This window comes from Cynara cardunculus, assembly GCF_001531365.2.
Source record: "Cynara cardunculus var. scolymus isolate 2C chromosome LG 1, CcrdV1, whole genome shotgun sequence".
NCBI classification, from domain to species: domain Eukaryota; kingdom Viridiplantae; phylum Streptophyta; class Magnoliopsida; order Asterales; family Asteraceae; genus Cynara; species Cynara cardunculus.
The window spans coordinates 44,483,570-44,501,102 of record NC_037528.1 but is presented as its reverse complement, the minus strand read 5'-3'; the positions used below and the strand labels follow the sequence as shown (position 1 = coordinate 44,501,102).

Here is a 17,533-nt window from a genome sequence, read left to right as displayed (position 1 = left end):
CTTTTTACACTTAAAACTTCACAGCAAAACGCTATGAAGATAAAAGAAAGTCGAACCTTCACAGCAAAAACATTGTGAAGGTTAAGAGAATTTTCCAAACCGAGCAGTTTGGCAGCAAGTGACTAAACCGGTCAAATCGGACCATAAAAAATTCGGTCTGGTCTGACCGTTTTAGACGGTCTGGTCAAATCAAATGATAAAATATACGTCTATCTCTATAATTAAAAAATAACAAATGAGAAACTTGAAAAAAAAAGTTATACAAATCCACTAACAATAGTTGGAAGTTTGAACAAGCACTGATGAAGTCGAATGACCATTTAGAATTTTGGATTTTATTTTAAACGGGATTTTGTCAATAGATGACGCTGTCAATTGAGAAATGAAAACTAAAAACAAAATGTCTTGGACGATTTTTCTAATCATGCCATAAAGTTGAACCAATAACATGAAAATTAAATATACTTAACACGTGTATTTTTGGCAGTCGGTTTGGTCAAAACCGCTCAAAAAACATACAAACCGCAGACCAGACTGACCGGGCAGTTTGGGTATTTATCAAATCAGACTGCCAAACCGCTCAAACCGCCAAAAACAGTCTGATTTGACTGGTTTGAACGGTTCCACGGTTTTTTTTAATGGGAATAGAGGGTTTTTCTGGTCTAAGATATTTTAAATCAAATGTGTGAAAACACCGTATTAAATTCAAAATGGTTCATGTTTAAATCTCAAATGTTATCAAAATTTTGCTTTTATGGAATATCAGATATATATTTTATATGTTAACAAAAACACAACATCATACAATAAACCTTAAACCAAAAAATATTTAATTTAATACAAAAGAAACTCAGCAATTACAATAATATCATGTGTCTGTGTCCACCCACATGAACCAAAATACATCGAATAATATCCTGAAAATTACAGCATCATATGTAAATGTATTTTGACTTAGCATAACATCCAAAAAATTACAGCATATATTTTAATAATAAATATAAGACGGGACGGATTGTGGATCACATTACCTGACCCCGACCCTGGCCTCGATTTTAACTTTTGGGGATTTGTGTCTCGCCCCCATCCCCGGTCCCCCATCGGGTGGATACGCCGAGTTCTTTAACATGAATCAGAAATTGATTTTTAGGATATTAGGTTTAAGATAAATACTGAGAATTGGTTTAGTGTTGTCCCACATCGGTGGCTAAAAGAAAAAGGTTGAGTTTATGTATAAATTCTAATTGGAAAAAGTATAATTTGGATCGAAATGGCTTAGAACTAGAGGTGATCATTTGCGGGCTCGGGCCTAACTTGTATTTTTTATCCAACGGACCTAATGTTGTAAACTCAAACCCTTTTTTCGAGCTTGACAACTTGCCATTGCCAGCCCTATAAACGGGTCGGGCTTGCTCACGGGCTAACAGGCCTAAAAAATGTAACTCTTAATTAACAAATGTGGAACCAAAAATAAAGGAAAAACATCGTTGTAGTTAACACTTTAAGCAATTACTGACTCTATTTATTGTTGATCGATTAGGACTTTTGACATAAGGATGCTAACAAAGATAATGTAGAGTCTTTTGGGTTTTGAAGAAAAACCAGAGAATCTCAACTCTCATCCTATAACTTTAATAATTTAATTTTAAAATATACTAGTATAATTTGAATTAATGGTAAAAAAAAATTATTAATTATAAAACATAAACAGACCGGGAGGACCTGTTCATATTTATTTTTACATTGTCCATGTCCGCCCTTTAATTTTAACGAACAAACCCGGGCCCGTCCATTTTCTCGATAATGGTTGTCCAAACCCGTATTTCTAGTGGGCCGGATCTGATGGGTCGTCCCGCCCATGAACAGCTCTACTTAGAACCATTATACTTGTGTTTGAATGCACATCATATGGCTATGAATAATATATCGAGGTCGATCAGAATATTATAATAGAAGTTCTGTTATTTTGTAGAGTAAGTGTTTACTTTATCGGGTGAGCATGATAATGACCGAGAATTTTACCCAATAAATTAGGGAGAAGTCTTTATACCTGTTTAACGTCACCGGATAAAAAACGTTTACCAACAATCCATTTTGATCGTCGAGAATATTATCCGATAATGTAAGTAAAAAGAATGATTACGCTTACACAGTAAACGTTTATTTAATTAATTAACACGTGAGTCATTACACAAAATTAGTTACTACAAAAATTAATTCACGCACGTAGATGTCTTAACCATCCAGTACAATGCAATTTTTAAGATTGGTTGTTCATGTGTGGTTTAATGGGCTGTATAAGCCTTATAGCTTATTCGCTCAAATATAAAAGACTGTTCGGTTGGGGCTTATTCGCTCAGCTGAGAGCTTATTCGTTCAGCTCATAAACACCACTCCCATGGCCTCAGCCATCAATATTTCCTCAATTACCCTTGATTTACCCTTCACTTTGCCGCTCCCTCGGTCCCCCACCCCTGCCGCTTCACGGCAACTTGCCTTCGACCAACGTATTCAGCCTTCGGCCGGCAACTAGCCGCCGGCATATTCCTCAACCTCCGATTGACGTATTCCCCTACAATCTCGATTTCTTAATTTGTAAGCGATAAAAAGATGTTCGGTCATGACTTAATGGTTTTCTTAATGATTATTTAGTGTACAGCTTATCTGATTGTTCGAGGAAAACTATAAGAAAACATGTGATGGCATATAATCCACAATATTTGGTGTTGATTCCTAAGTCGTAATTTAATAAATGCCGCAAATAACTATGCATATTAAAAATATATTAAAATTGACATTGTTGGATTAAATAAATTATTCAATTATTGTTTAATGAGAACACAGAATGAAAATAGAAAGTTGTTTTATTGATTTTAATAAAATATAATCATTGTTTTTTTATTGTCGGATTTTGTTTATATCAGATTTAAACGGAGGTTCAAATGCAGTGACTTCGTGTTATTCATAGAACAGATAGTCGTCATCTGATTAGTTGGATTGCATAACGGATTGGATAATTAAAAAATTTTGAATGGTTTAAACTAATATATAAATAGTATATAACTCATACATATATATATATATATATATATAGGTGTGTATGTATATAGGAAGAGGTTTATTTGAGAAGTGATGAGTACTTGAAAAGTAAAGAAGTTATTCTAATATTTTATATGGTTGAGATTGGTCAAGAATTACGACTTTGACTGGTCAAGCAAAAAATAGATGGGTAGTTTCGTAATTGTTATAAATAGGCGGCAAACAAGTATATATGTGAACTCATTAGTTCATATGTGAATCAGTTGATTAGTTCATATGTGAAATGATAAGTATTTGAAAGTAGAAAAGTGATCTTAGCCCCCTTATTTGGTCAAAATTTGCGGCTTTAACTGTGAAGCACTGAATAATTCCTTACATGATATGTGGGAGATAGAGTGGTAGTTTCTGACTTTACAAATAGACAGCAAAACAACATATGTGAACTCGTGTGATTCACATATGAAGTATATGTTCATATGTGAACCCGTGTAATTCACATATTAATTATTTAACAGATTCACATATAAATCCGTGTAATTCACATATGAACTAATTAACTAATTCATATATGAACGTGTGTGATTCACATATAAACTATGGATTCACATATACACTTATCGGTTCACATATGTATTTGTTTGCCGTCTATTTGTAAAAATTACGAAACTACCTCTTTATATTTCGTTTGACCAGTCAAAGTCGCAATTCTTGACCAATGTTGACCATATGAAGGACTAAGATCACTTCTTTACCTCTCATACTTACCACTTCTCAAATGCACATTGCCATATATATATATATATATATATATAGAGAGAGAGAGAGAGAGAGAGAGAAAGATTGATTTGGTTAATGCATTTTTAATACGATCATAGATCTCATAACGGACTAATTTTGTTACTCTATCTGTTTTGACTTCAATACTTCATCTATCAGATATTTTTAAAGTATTCTTAAGAAACAGTTAAACATTCGATAGTTTTACGTAAAGCATTTAAATATCTCCAAAGAATATCCAAATCTCTTTCATCTCTATATATAACCATTTGAGGCTACTCTTTATTTAGAGACATTGTTTCTCTCCCATGATGGATAAAACATGGCAATCTTTGAAGAGGTTCCTTTTCTTCTTCTTGTATATATCAATTTTCTTGCTACAATTCTATGTTTCAACTACACATGGTGACGATACAGGTACGATCTTCGACTATGTATATTCAATGTACAGATAAATATCGTCAATTTCACTCGTCTATATTCGATAGTTACTGCTCATGTTTTTCCAAATAGAAAAAGGACGGTGATTAACGATGTACGTATCATACATTTTATGTGAATTAGTGACGATAACGTGTAATTTAGCAAATTCTATTACAAATTATATAGCAGTCATTGGTATTCATGAAATTTCGACCTATCATATATGCGTATTACTGACTTATATGATGCGAAAATGAATGAAAATAGAACATAATTTGATCCGATTTCTATTTTGAGGAATCATACTTAAAAAGCCTTATTGAAGGCTATATAGTTCCAAAATGTTAAAACCAGTACTCGATGTTGAAATGACGTTGATGTTGCGCACGTGAATTTAGTTGTGTTTTTTTATGTTATGTTTTCAGAAAGTACATATCATCAAACAAGATTCTAAATTAAGTGAGGTGTGACATGATAATGATAATGAGGTCTAAGACTCGAGTTTTAAAATTCACGATAAAGCCATTACATTTTTTCAATACGTGAATTGTAGTGGAAAATCTATGACATATCATGTATATATAGGGGACAAAAAATGGTGAGAAACATAAGAAGTGAAGATAACGGGACCTGAACGTACACATTCACCAATTTTTGTGAAGGTCGTCATCTACATACAATATAAGCGCACTTTCACATATATTATGTGAAAGTTACGTTTTATTACGTGAAAGTTACATTTCTCACGGAAACCTAACCCTACCCACAAATGTTTCTAAGAATATATTATACTAAAAACTAAAAAGTAAGAGATTGTTTAATAATCTCTTACCGCTTCTTATCGGTTAACTAAGGGGCTGTTTGGCAATTGTTGAATGGTTTGGTGCAGAATGATTAATAGGCTCTCATGATATAGTGCAAAATAAAATATAATTGTTTGATAATTGTGTACAATGAAATTAGGGTTCTTAATGGTTAAGGGAGATGCATAATACAAAATCAAGAGGATTTTAGAACCATTAAGAGACAGACTTTTTTTTGTCAAACAAGATTCACCTCTTAACGATTCAGAAGTTGCCTCTTAATTGAACTATTAAGAGGTAAACAAACAACCCTTAAACATGTATTGCTTTTTACTGGGTAAGAGATGCGTACCTGATAAGAGATGATGATTCTTAACTGATAATCTTATCTGGTAGGTAGTGACTCCTATGAGCCATTTACCAAAGGCTTGTTGGATAAGTGCTTACTGACAAGAGTCACCACCCTCACTTACCTCATGGAGTAACATTTCCGGCCATCAAAAATGGATTGATGATAAACGTTTATAACCTACTAAGCGTTTATAGGGTAAAACTGTAAGAGTCATCACCTCACTTACATCAGACGAAAGTCTTGCATCATGACACGCCTTTTAAAACACTGTATCTGTATCTGTATCTAAATATAGACATTTTTCGAACTGTATTCAGGATGCATACTGAACTTCACATCACTTCCCTACCAACCAAACGGAGACTGCATAGATCATAAACACCTTCTCAAAATCAAAGCATGGGGAACTCTCCCAACCACCCTTTGTTGCCAATCCCCTTTAACCCTAATCTCCAAATCTCTTGCTCGATTATCCTCCAATTCTTCACCATCATCTTCAATCTTTCTCGATTCAAATCAATGGTCATCCTGCAGCCGCTCTTCCATCTTCCAACCCCAACAGGAACTCGTCAGCTTCGGCAACTGTAACTTCAACAATTTCTTCAAAGAAGCCGGTTCTTGTTCGGCCCTTACCCTGGCCAGTCTCAAAAACAATCAGGAGTTCAAGAACGCGAGTTCGATTTGCGCAAAATTTGGCCAATCTGGCAGTTCGTTTGATGAGACATGTAGGGATTGTAGTCGTGCGGTGATGCAGGCGCGGGGTTCGGTTGTAAAGAACCTGCAGGCGAACGAGAATGAAACGGAGAGCCAGGTTTGTGGGGTGGCAGTTGTGACAGCTCTTGTTTCCGAGAACTGGAACGAGAGCTCGTCTGCGGTGGTTGATGATATTTATGGGTGTTTGCGAATATTGGATGTGCATGGTAAGAATTTAACGATTCATCAATACCTAAAAACAAACACTCGAAACTCTTTTGGATTTCCCGTCGTTGATTTTGGGTTATTTTTGTTGTTTTCTTTTCTTAACAGATCCAGGCTACATCAAACTAAAACGTAAGTTACTTCAAGCTTTTATCTTGCTCGTTAACGTTCATGTTATAACGTCGATGACTTGTTTATGCATGTTCAGCTAGACATGAACCATTCTCCTCTCTCTATAAGATGTGTTTGGTAAAAGCACCCTAACTCGAACCTTTAGAGAGAGATTCCAAGGAGTTCCACGTATCCTAACTACCATTACGTACTTTGTACCAGGTTCCATTTTCCAGACACTATTGGGCATAGTACTCGCTAGCATGGGGTTGATGCTAGTTATTGTGCTCGTAAAATATGTGACACGGAAGAAACATCAAGAAAACAAATCGGCTCAATTTCACACCCAAGAGCTCCCAATAACATGGTCAGGCTTGTACCGCTTCTCGAAGGCCGAGATCGAGCAAGCCATGAACTTCTCAGACGAGAAAAAGTGGCTTGGCCGTGGAAGTGCTGGCGAGGTTTATAAAGGGATCCTACCTAGCGGACAAGCCGTTGCCATCAAACAGATAAGTAACCAAAATAACGCTGATTCGTTCACAAGGGAGGTCGAGGGTCTTTCGAGGATTCGACATCCGAACCTCGTGTGCCTCTTCGGTTGCTGCATCGAAGACGGAGAACAGTACCTGGTTTATGAGTATTGCCCTGCTGGAAATCTTGCTCACCATCTATTGCGTAAGTACCATATCCCCCATATAATACATACAACATATAGATACAAGGAAAGATCAAACGGAAACCATAAATATTTTGAAAGCATGATAACCAACTTCTTTCCACGAGTTATTCATGATAAATAACCTTAAAATATTCATTAATTATATCGATTCTCGTTATTTAATATATACATCATGAATAGTTGGCTTCTAGGTTAACAGAATATTTATGATTCTTGAACCAGGCTTATAGATATAGCCTATAGATACAATATATAGATACAAGGGATCATCTGTACTGAACTTGGGTATCTACTTCTTACAGGAAAGGATAGTGTGCTAATCTGGGAAAGAAGAGTCAAGATTTTGAGGGACTGTGCACTAGCCATTAGATTTCTCCACCATTACATAGATGGATGCATTGTTCATAGGGATATTAAGGTAATTACTGCTTTCTATTTATGTTTTTTACCTTGACACTACAATAAAAAGGGTTTTTTTTTTTTTATTAACCTGGATATCCAACTCGTTATGCGAGCCGACTAATCCCAAGGAGACCATCTGCTTTGCAGATAGCCCGGAGTCATCGCATTTGAACCTCCGTGGCCACAAGGGGATTTTTATTCCTTCTTGGCTTTGAACCTCGGAATAGAATATTTATAAGTTGTTAAAGACGAACTTAGGTGACCTTTAAAGTTCTATCAATGACATTGAGCAAACTAATAAGACTCAAAAAGTAATCGTCGTATTAACATTGTTGTAGAACTTGTTACATATGACATTTTTCAGAAGTGTTATATAAAAATGTAAATAAGAAAGATTTACTTTGTTGATACTTGATAGAACTTGTTAGGTCATCCAACTTCGTCCTAACAACTTACTGTAACAAATTTGTGTAGGACCCACAGTTTTTGTTCCTATAAAATAAAGTTTCATCGAGTATTTTAAGACGCCCAATGACGGTTGAGCGTCCTAAAAGACACCTTTTGTTGTAGTATCATTCCTGTTTTAATATTATAATGATGTTGCTTGTTTTAACGATCGTTTCCTGTGTAGCTTACGAACATCCTTCTTACGGAGAACTTAGAGCCAAAGCTCTCGGACTTTGGATTGGCAAAAGTTCTGGGAATGGAAGAGAGCAAAGTTTTCACAGATGTTCGGGGAACCATAGGCTATATGGACCCCGAATACATGAGCAATGCCAAATTGACCTGCGCAAGTGACATATACAGTTTTGGAATTGTTGCCCTTCAAATTCTTTCGGGTCAAAAAGTCATTGAGCTCGATCTTGAAGCCAGAGATCAACTCACAAGAAAGGTATACAACTTGTTCCATATATGGGTGCTTATGCTTTAATTTTACTTTTATATACGACAAATACTTATGCACACTCCTCTCTTTGGTGAGGTTTAAGCTCTTGTGAAGTTGTGCTCTACCAGGAACCCATGTACTACTGGGTCAATGACCCTTTGGGTACTTAGGCTTTATTTCTGTGTTATGTAAGAGAGCTTGTTGTTGGAGCTTTTGTAGGCAAAGGATGTAAGCATGGGAAGACGTCCATTGACGGATATCGAAGATCCGAAACTGAATGGAAATCTGAACACTGTAGATTTCGAATCCATACTGCAAATTGCAGTGCTATGTGTCGCTAAATCTAGCAAAGGTCGACCAACGATAGACGTTGTATTCGGGGAGATGGATAAAGCATGGCAAAACACTGCAGCAGATATTGTAAGGATCTCTAGAACCTTCTTCTTATATAATTGTGGGTGTCCAGACTACCTTAATTACAAGCACTTCCACTAATCCCAAGGAGCCCTAAAGTTAACAGCTTAATTACAAGCACTTTCACTAATCCCATGAATCCCTAAAGTTAACAGCTGGGAAAACCTTCGGTGGCCTTGAGGGGACTCAAACTAGTTATGAATGGGTCAGATAACCCAAGGCCTGACCAGTTGAGCTACCCCATTAACTTGGTTCAAATAACAGTACTATATTATCATTCTACACCATATTCGGAGCTAAATGACAGCCTGGTCACTTGTCTTTTGGTTTAATGCAGCGAGCAAAGAGGGAGATGAAGGCGTTCACAGCAACACAAGCGGCGAAATCGTTGGAAGTGCAAGTGATTCCACTATGAGTTGAGATACAAAACAAAACCAAAACCAAACCAAACCAACCCTGTATATCTCACTCGAAAGTACGGTCTAGTTTTTAGCCGAAATCAAGACTGCAGTTTTGCAAGGATATTTACACAATGGCAACTCCTTGGTGGTCATTAGGAATAAAAGTTTTTTCGTGTGCATGCATGTTTTAATGTACATAATGAGGTTGATGTTTAGGTATGATTCCAAGTGATGTTTTATTGTATACCTAAATGAATAGAAAAAACAAGAAATTTCGTAATAAATAGAAACATACTTTTTGTTTCATGTATATTTTCATTATCGAACTGCAAAAAACGTTATTAAGATCAATGTACCAGTCAAAATTAATGAATTTGGTTAATTTTGGTTATAGCATGCCGACAAAGTTCAATGATACTTATATAATGGATTGCTTTTATAACAGCGTTCAACAGTTGGACTACTTCTGTAACGACTTCTAGTTTAAAGTTTGATGACCAAATTAAAAATAAAATAAATGTGTCGTTATTTATTACGATTCAGTATTTAGCATACTTGGAAATTTGAGTTTGGTTTATCTACCTGAGGGTCTTTTTAATATACACAAACCTGATTATTAAAACCTAAAGTTGCAACAATTAGTTTTGCAGTATGAATGCTATTTTGATTTTGATTTCCTTACTTTTTAGAGCCAAAATAATCAAATTTTAAGAATTAGGTATGGTGTTGCAGCAACAAGAGGTGGTAATAGTGGTGTTGACGAGTGGTAGTGAGGAAGGGGAGGAGCAACGGTGGTGGAAGGGAGAGAAATGAACGTAGTGGTGGAAGGGAGAGAAATGAAGGAGCATCAGATGAAGTGGTGAGGAGAAGAGTGATGGTGGTGAGAAGGGGAGGAGCAACGGTGGTGGAAGGGAGGAGAGGCGTGACCGGTGGTGAGTAGAGGAGGAGCAATAGTGGTGGGGGGACATGAATGTGGTGGTGGAAGGTGGCAAAAACCAAAAGAGAAGCATAAGATGAAGTATTACAGTTATCAGAGTTGCATACCATATCGTTGTTTTAGGCTGCGGTTGGTATGTGGACTAAACAAGACTCGACAGAACATGACTAATGTGTTTATAGTATTTAGTAAGGGGCTGTTTGTTTACCTCTTAATAGTTTCATTAAGAGACAACCTCTGAATCGTTAAGAGGTGAATCTTGTTTGGCAAAATAAAAGTTTGCCTCTTAATGGTTCTAAAACCCTCTGAATGATTTTGTATATTGGATCTCCCTTATCCATTAAGAGCCCTAATTTCATTGTACACAATTACCAAACAATTATATTTCATTTTGCACTATATCATGAGAGCCTCTTAATCATTCTGACCACTTAATCATTCTGTACTAAACCATTCAGCAATTGCCAAACAACCCCTAAGACTGGTACACAACGGGAATAAATGTTAAACTGGCCCGTTTGTCCCTAATGTATTATTTAATGGTTTTTTACATATAATAATTATAAGTGAACCCGTCAACCAAATTTTCAAATAATTTAATTAGAACACATATATACATAATCTATAAACAAGTTGAGTCGAGGATATGACATATCATGGCATCCAAAAAACTGAAGGATGGTTACCTAGAAGCAACAACCAACAGCTACTTGAATAGATAACATTTTTAATTTTGACCAAATAAGTAGTATATATATACATTATACAAAACTAAAAAGCCAGGCTGGTAGTAGATATGCACATGTTGTATGCAAAAGACAATAAGGTACATAACATTATACAAATCTAGCTTATAAATGATATAAAATTAAACACGACATACCTGCAACATAAACACGCCTACGCCTGCCGTTACACATGCCAAATGCTTGGGGATGAAGACAGGAGACCATGCAAATCCAGATTCAATCGCAAACACGCCTGTTGAAATCTAGAACGCATATATGTACCATACTTTGCAGCTGAATATATCATCACTATGATCAAAAGACACCACATGGTCACCCGCATCAAGAAATCAATCGCACAATTTATGACGCACACCACAAGAGAAAACCAAATGAGACATACGATAAGAGCTCAACCGGCCAATCCCACTTTCAACTTCGTCTTTTACGCTAAACGAATGAACGAACAGACGCCAGTACAATTGTGAGTATCTTCTGGTAACACGTCTTCTAAGAATAGGAAAGATGAAACATTCTATCTGCCTTTCGGATGGTCAGAATAATTGCGCTTAAGCTTCATGCAACAAATTAGTAGGACAGCAAGTAAAGGGATTTTGAAAGATTAGGATTTATCGGCCTGCTTTGTTTGGCTGCTTTTTGAAAGAATGGTTTCTTTTGATGGATGCATTCTTAAGGCATGAGCAAACATCCGCTTTGCTGCTCCAATATGTTCATCTTTTAAACTGTGTTTTGGGAAATTTGTATCACATTTTCTTGCACCTGATACGGCCACATTGGTTGATGGTTTAACGTCTAGGTTTTGAGGCACCTTCTGATCACTCCCAGTGAAACGGTGCTGACCATTTGACTTTGGACGGGTTTGCAAGCTTGAACCAGAACTACCATTTTGACACTTCTGATTTTGCACCTCATCAGTAGGTTCTTGGTATTCTGTAGCATCCTTGGCACATATCCCTTGATTAGATTGTTTGATTCTCTTGCCGAGAGCGTGTGCAATCATACGACGAGCAACAATGGGATTATTTCGTGGCCTCTCTTTTGTAAGCCCTTCCATCTCAGCTTCTGTTGAGAAAATCCGTTTCCGAGCTTCCAAGTAAGCTGCCTCTCGGTCCTCTAGAGAAGCTCGAGCAAATACCGTTTCTACCTTTGTCCCTGAGACAATTGCAATAGTCATTGTGCTAGTTCTACACGTGTGCCCACTTTGTTAATTAGAGAAATGTTGGTCATGAACCAACCAAGCTGACACTCCTTATCCCACTCGAAAGTAGTGTATGGGAGGTGTAAGATGTATGCAGACCTGTCCTCTACCCCAAAGAGTAGAGCGGCTGTTTCTGTGAAGACCCCTGCTTGTGCAAGAACTATTGATCATGGATTTCCTGATATGAGAACCAACTTCTGATGCTAAATCTCGAGGTTTATACATGAAAAAGCAGATTTTGAGGCATTCTTCTATAAGGCAGATATTTTCTTAAGTCTGTCAGATGGTGATGCATTAAGAAAATCTGTTAAATATTCTTCTAAAAACCCTAAAAAATAATACCAGCTAAACCATCCTCTCGTCGCGATAAAAGCTGGGATGTCACTGGAGACTGGTATTCATCATGGTCCCACAACATATCCGCAACAAGAATGGAGGGTCTGACATTTAAGAGAAAATAAGAAAGCGGTGTCAGGGTCTTATAAAGTAACAACCACAAGCAGCATTAACGTGTACAGCCATACTCTTGTTCTGGTAACCCGGTTCCTCCTCGGACAAAAAACTAATGAAGACTACATCCGGACTCGCCCTTACCAGCATGGTCGAAAGACCGGCCAGCGCCCACCCAACTAGAGGGACTGAGAAATTATTGATGACTCGCTATCAATCTATTTTATTAACAAATTAATTGAAGATGAAAATATTTTACGATTTACAAAGTGAATCGTCACCATTTATAAAGATTACGTTCACTAGAATAAGCTTACATCACATGTTAGTCATTAGACATCTCTACTGCTTTTTGGAGAGAGCTAAATTTCTGGTCCTTGTAGATAAGAATGCCATATTTTCTTTAAGAAATAAAAGCAAAGCTATGACTGCAATAAAATTATCAATAAAAGACCTTTGGTTGCACAAAAACCAAGAACCGTACAAAAACTTCCTACCAAATAAACCTTGAGGGCCAGCTCAAATGGACAAATAAAGGCTAGGCCTTGGGGGTCCTCCCCATAGGCAACCGGTTCGAGCCACCTCAGGCCCATTAAGAATTTTCCTGACCGTCTTCTTCAGGGCCCCATGGAATTAGTCAAGGCGCGCAACCGGCCGAGATACCCATGGTTACCAAAGAAAAAGAAAAAGCTTCCTACAAAGAAAATCCAGGGATAACACACTTCAAGTACAAAGTCTTTCAAACATACATTGATGTGTCCTCGCAGCGCTTTAAAACAAGATGCCGGTCATCTCCTTCACCGATAGATTGATGAGAAAATCTTGCATACAAAAAAGGGGGGCCTTGTTAATCCAAGAAGACCAAGTACATAACAATATGTGAAAAGCAATGATGTCAATTAAAAAAATATGAAGTGGCCAAAAGGAAGATACCCGAATATATCAGCAAGGCGATGTAAGAGAAGACGATTATAGGGATTCATTGGCTCCAGCTCCAGCACCTCACCTAAGCTGCAACAATTTAATATAATTTCTGCTCACCTCTTTCTATACCAGATAGCACAGAATTTATGAAAATAAATTTATAATAAGATTACTGCAGGAAGCAGTAAATACAAAATAACATCGACGACGAGTTTAATAAGATAATCAGATAATGAAATCCACACGTTATTCAGAAATTTATATCGCTGTAAGACTATAGCAAACCAGTAATATGTACCCCCTCCGCTCCAATAGTATCCTGATTTAAGTTTTTAGATTAAGCAAACTACTTTCAAACTTAAAAATTGGTGTCAACGTTTTTTGGTATAATATTAAAATATTATTTACTCCCTCAATCCCATCAAAATTGTAACTTTTGACCATCACATGGTTCAAGAGAAGTGTTTTACTACCAATAGAATGTCCAGAATACCTTCTATCAAAACTATATAGAGAATCACATGGATCAAAATCATCTGTAGAGACCTGAATCATACTTGATCAAAGACAACACTCCGATTAACATTATTCATCTTATATATATCCAACAGCATACTCCAACAAGCAGATTTACTGGCAATTATCAAGCCAAACTGATTGCTTTAAAAGTGTCCTCTCTGTCTATATTATCTAAAGTCGTTAATATGGCATACAGAAACAAATACCAAAAGAGAGAGATTTCTCAGGTCTGATGATTTGATCCCATGGTTGTAAAAACACTTACTACTTGAAGTGTATTTCCAAAACACTTGTGCTTTCTCTTCAGTACGTGTTGAAAGTAAAGCAAACTTACCTCGTATCATCCTTAAGGTAATCAACTAGCATATTTTCCATCGAGAGAACAAGGTGCTTGCAGGGAAGATTGTCCTTTATGAGAAACGCTAATTCTTCAACCTGTGTTTTGTTATGCATTTTAAAAGGACAATGATATCAGACCAAAAATTTTAGTGTTCTTACTTCAAAAGATCTATTAGAATATAGAGTGAGGTCTTGTTCATAGAGACAGTATTAAAAAAAAAAAAAAAAAAAAAAAAACCACATAACAAAACAAAATAAAGAAAATTGTCCAGCAGATAAGAAACACAAAAAATACTAACTATGTCTTTTACCTTTCTGCAATTTATTGTCAGGTATTTCTTCCAAGATCTTATACAAGCTTAAGGTAATGCTACACAAAATTATTGCACCAGATATAAGATGAACCACTCAAGTAGTTTTGCATGTAATGTTAAATAGTATATATCATATCATTTGAGAGACAGAAAAGATATAACTTATGCACACTAAGTACAACTAAAGCCACCAATATCAATGAAAAGACAACTGACAACATATAATAAAATGTGGCTTTCTGAACTCACAGAACAGCCAGAGAATGAAGCATCAGTGTAGGAGCTCTGCAATTTAGAGAAGATCACATATGTAGCTTAAGTGAACTACTGAATCTAGCTAGAAAGCCTCTACCACAGCTTTCAATTATTAAAAGCACCATAAAACTAATCACAGTAGTGATCAGGCTTCCAAAGTTCATCTCAATCAGCTTGATTAGGCAGTTTTATTAAACATCCATACCAAAGCTTCGGACAAAGCTTCATTTTATTACCATCATGAAGCATAAGATGGCATGGATTAGACCATCTCCAACAGCTATGCTAAAATGGAGAAAAGAGGGATTTTAGCAATTTTTTGCTCCAACAGCTATGCTATCTTGTATGCTATAGTAGAGAAAAGAGAAGAGAGATTATAAAAATCTCTAAATTTATAGGAATCTCTAAATAGAGAGAGAAATTGTTTTTTTAATACTTCCCACCAATAAGAGGTATTGAAAATAAATGTTTAGGAGAGAGAAATAATATTTTATTAAATGTATTGAATATTTTAATAATATAGTTAATGTTAGAATTGCTAAAATAGAGTAGCTATTAGAGTTAAATGTAATTTTTTTAGAGATATTGACTTTTAATACTCTATTTTAAAAAGAATTAACATAGCTGTTGGAGATGCTCTAAGTTATCTGGCCCAAAATTACTGTGCCTTGGCACAATGCATAGGCTACTCCATTCCAACCAATTTACTGAAATGAGTAAGGCCACCGACCTTTCTACCTATAGAAGTAAAACTGCACACACACCAAGCCCTTCCTAAACCCAGAGGCCAGAGCATTAAAAGAAAGTAGGAGCCTTGCATACCAACCACCTTTCATATGAACCGCAATCATAGCTATCACACTGGAAATTTAAAATCCCTAAAAATGTGAAAAAAAATTATAACTAAAACCCAAAACCATTATTCGCAATCTCACATAAATCAATAAAAGTATGGCTTCCTCGCCCCAAAAAATGCACCATTTGACTGCATAGTTTGATTGAAGTGCTCCAATATCTAAAACAATCCTGAATAATGACAAATAAGGGAATCTTGTGGACCCAAAAGAAAGTTATCAATATTGCTAATGATTGCTAGCAAGGTAAGCGGCAACTTTGGATTGAAACTATGTCAAAAAAGGAAGCATTACACTTATTCTAGGACATCCGGGAAGGAAAATTATTGCATTTGCTACCGGATGGAGAGAGTATTTACAATTGTGGTCAGTTGTATGTCTTGTATCATAATAAACTACTAGACTAATTGTTGAAATTTTATTCCCTCTCCTGAACCTTTGTCTCAACGCCTACTAATACACAAGAGAACAGATTCGATAGTACTTGGAATACTTTTAAATGTAATAGATAATATTGTCCTAACCTGATTAAGTTGGACTCTTGAACTATGTGAACTTCTAGAACTGTTCAACTGATGATAACCAGAAAGTGGATCAGTAGGATGCTACAACTCCTCCGGTACAACTCTAAATTCTAGACATCTAGTTAAGAAACCCCATTTTGCATTGACAGAAATCATAATTAAATTCAGGCAGTAGTAGAATCAAACTTAGTAACATGGATAAAACATACAACGTATGACGTGAGTTATAGTGAAACGAAGATCCAAGAGATTAAGTGTTAACTGGGTTATAGACTTGATATAGATTGTATAGTCATATTGGAGCTAGAGTTTTTAACATCCTGAAAGATGTCCTCCAAACTCCTTATCAGGTGAGAAGATGATATCCATATATACAAACAAGTTTCTTACATAGCATTAACCACACTTTCATGTACACCAAGGATCATCTGAACAATAATTGGGCACAAAAACGCAAAGAAGAAAGCTACATCAATGGATTAACTACTCTATAATGTGCTCTATAAATAGGTAATGCTTCTCAGTTCTCATCATAGTTGCCTTATGTAAGATTAAGAGAAAAAACTTGGGTTGCCAATATGTAAATATGTAATGATGAAAATACATGCACCACTTACTTACTTCCTCTAATTAGGTCTCATGAGCATATTGATCCTCATACTGATATCATAAAATTCAGGTACCTAATCTATTCTTTGCCATCACATTCCACTTGTTTGCAAGGTATAATCATCTCTTCAATGTAATTAGATAAAACTTTGAGAATTGAATTGTATTTATCAGCATAGCATCAGGCTAGCAATTCCATGAGCAAAAGAAACATACACACTCCAGCAAACTAAAACCCATATTATCAACAAAATCGAAACATTAACATCTACAAGAAAGAGGAACAAGGCTTTACCATTGAGAATTGAGTTAGACTCATGTTGGAAGCAGGAAATAGACGTTGAATTAGGTTGGCGATTTATGAAACCCTAGATTTGTCTGGGGTTTTCTCGTACGAAAGAGGATTTCTGTTCATGACGTTTAGCCGACTTGGCGTTTTCTGGGCTTAATTGGGCTTCCGTGTAAATTGGACTGTTGCTTTTCGTGAAAAAATTTTAAAAATTATTTTGTAGAAAAAACTATTTAAGATTAAGTTTTAAAAATATTGATTAATATCTATATTTATGCTATATCATAAAGCATTTTACAAAAACTTTTATGAAGTACTGTTTATTGATGTATATTACTTAAAATTCAAGATTACAAGTAAATTGTGC

At 35.9% G+C, this 17,533-nt stretch overlaps 4 protein-coding genes across 6 annotated transcripts; 3 read left to right on the top strand and 1 right to left on the bottom strand.

Moving 5' to 3' along the window:
• Window positions 1-4,218: 4,218 nt before the first annotated feature.
• LOC112506383 lies at window positions 4,219-6,476 on the top strand. Its single transcript, XM_025110393.1, has 2 exons — window positions 4,219-4,233; window positions 5,690-6,476. The coding sequence occupies exons 1-2, from the start codon at window positions 4,219-4,221 to the stop codon at window positions 6,446-6,448; spliced, it is 774 nt and encodes a 257-aa protein (XP_024966161.1). The 3' UTR covers window positions 6,449-6,476.
• A 190-nt stretch (window positions 6,477-6,666) lies between these two features.
• LOC112513723 (wall-associated receptor kinase-like 21) lies at window positions 6,667-7,511 on the top strand. The gene has a single exon (XM_025120081.1). The coding sequence runs from the start codon at window positions 6,687-6,689 to the stop codon at window positions 7,221-7,223; it is 537 nt and encodes a 178-aa protein (XP_024975849.1). The 5' UTR covers window positions 6,667-6,686; the 3' UTR covers window positions 7,224-7,511.
• LOC112506372 (putative leucine-rich repeat receptor-like serine/threonine-protein kinase At2g19230) lies at window positions 7,275-9,975 on the top strand. Its single transcript, XM_025110381.1, has 6 exons — window positions 7,275-7,293; window positions 7,405-7,520; window positions 8,136-8,396; window positions 8,610-8,810; window positions 9,142-9,204; window positions 9,895-9,975. Exons 1-6 carry the CDS (start codon window positions 7,275-7,277, stop codon window positions 9,973-9,975), a joined length of 741 nt encoding a protein of 246 aa, XP_024966149.1.
• An 854-nt stretch (window positions 9,976-10,829) lies between these two features.
• Window positions 10,830-17,259, bottom strand: LOC112513706. Of its 3 annotated transcripts, none has more exons than XM_025120054.1 (7): window positions 17,173-17,239; window positions 16,269-16,316; window positions 14,317-14,417; window positions 13,473-13,550; window positions 13,289-13,360; window positions 12,432-12,529; window positions 10,830-12,043 (listed from the first exon to the last, which is right to left on the bottom strand). In XM_025120054.1, the coding sequence occupies exons 1-7, from the start codon at window positions 17,194-17,196 to the stop codon at window positions 11,493-11,495; spliced, it is 972 nt and encodes a 323-aa protein (XP_024975822.1). In that variant the 5' UTR covers window positions 17,197-17,239; the 3' UTR covers window positions 10,830-11,492. The 3 variants fall into 3 exon arrangements, with proteins under 3 accessions (XP_024975822.1, XP_024975838.1, XP_024975831.1); XM_025120070.1 differs by lacking the exon at window positions 16,269-16,316 and adding an exon at window positions 14,633-14,691 and having other exon boundaries at window positions 17,173-17,211; XM_025120063.1 differs by lacking the exon at window positions 16,269-16,316 and having other exon boundaries at window positions 17,173-17,259.
• Between the last annotated feature and the right edge of the window lie 274 nt (window positions 17,260-17,533).